General features: G+C 52.6%; 1 protein-coding gene across 1 annotated transcript in view; it reads left to right on the top strand.

The window, feature by feature from the left end:
- Nucleotides 1-1,276, top strand: part of fgfr1op (FGFR1 oncogene partner) — a 29,262-nt gene that overhangs the window by 4,848 nt on the left and 23,138 nt on the right. Inside the window, exons 4-9 of the mRNA XM_015382463.1 lie at nucleotides 74-162; nucleotides 395-532; nucleotides 613-639; nucleotides 844-900; nucleotides 970-1,040; nucleotides 1,113-1,188. Coding sequence (XP_015237949.1) covers nucleotides 74-162; nucleotides 395-532; nucleotides 613-639; nucleotides 844-900; nucleotides 970-1,040; nucleotides 1,113-1,188 — 458 coding nt within the window. The remainder of the gene's footprint in view (nucleotides 1-73; nucleotides 163-394; nucleotides 533-612; nucleotides 640-843; nucleotides 901-969; nucleotides 1,041-1,112; nucleotides 1,189-1,276) is intronic.

Here is a 1,276-nt window from a genome sequence, read left to right as displayed (position 1 = left end):
GTTCTGATCCGGTTCCTGATGTTCTGATCCGGTTCCTGATGTTCTGGTTCTGATCTGGTTCCTGTCCCTGCAGGACGCCTGGTGGCCAGTCTCATCCTGGACTTCCTGCAGGTCTTCAGTCTGGACTTCAGCCTCGCCGTCTTCCAGCCAGAGATCAACTCGGTAGGTTCTGACCCGGCTGATCCGAGCGGACCTCTGCTTGATTAACGGATCGGTTTTTCTCTGAGGAGCTCGGATTAGTTGGAGTCGTTCTTGTTTCCTAGAACTGAACTCATCGGGTCAAACAGAACCGATTCTATTCTAAATGTATTGAAATTATCGAAGTAGAAGTTGCTCCTACAGCGTGTTTGTTCAGAACCTTGACGTCAGGTCGGGTCTGTCTGTCCTCCTGCAGCTGAACGGTTTGGACGGCCGGGACCTGGTCTGCAGGGAGCTGGGTCTGTCCGAGTCGGAGCTGAACAGAAACTCGCCGGTTCTCCTGGAGCTGGTCCGGAGGAGCCGACAGAAAGACGAGCCGTCCGTCATCAATGAGGTCAGACCCACCGGTCCAGTTCTGGTTCTGTTCTGCTGCTTCAGAAAACCAACCAATAACATCTGCGTTTGTGTTGGCAGGGAGACAGAAGTGGACCCGTCCTGAGGGTGAGCTGAAGGTCGGGTTCTGGGAGGTTTCAGAACATCGAGCCTGATTTTCTGTCCTTCTGCAAAGAAAAACAAAATATGTTTTAATCATTGGAAGGTTCTGGATCCATAGATCCAGTGGTTTCAGTGGTTCTGCAGGACTTTCATCTGTCCCCGTTGTCCCAGACTTCTCGGTTCTGACCGTTCTTTCTGTTTGCTCTGCAGGAACTCTCCCAGAAACAGATCCGAACCGCTCGGAAGGCCTTCGACTCTCACGACAAGGTGAGTGCTTCGGTTCAACGCCGGCTCTGTCCGACCCGACGGCGTTCTGACCCGTTCTCTGTGCTGCAGGATCAGCGGGGCTCAGTGAGAAAAGACGACCTGAAGTCTGTCTTCAGGGATCTACTGCCCGGCCTGAACAAGTAGGAATGTTCTCCTTCACACCTCCTACTGGTTTCACTGGTCAGATCAGCATCTGCTGCTTGTGTTTGTAGGAACATGTTGGAGACATTTGTGGACGATGAGCTCAGAGCTGCAGGCAGCGGTGAGTCAGAGGGGAGCAGAGTTCTGGTTCCCTGTATGATTTGGTTCTTCGGCGCTTTTAGAGGCAATGTTTTATTTGCGAGTTCTGCTGAGACCCACAGAAAAGCCGGTCCAG

The sequence above is a fragment of the Cyprinodon variegatus genome, unplaced genomic scaffold (genome assembly GCF_000732505.1).
Source record: "Cyprinodon variegatus isolate N-32 unplaced genomic scaffold, C_variegatus-1.0 Scaffold257, whole genome shotgun sequence".
NCBI lineage: Eukaryota > Metazoa > Chordata > Actinopteri > Cyprinodontiformes > Cyprinodontidae > Cyprinodon > Cyprinodon variegatus.
This window is presented reverse-complemented; position numbering and strand designations above follow the sequence as displayed.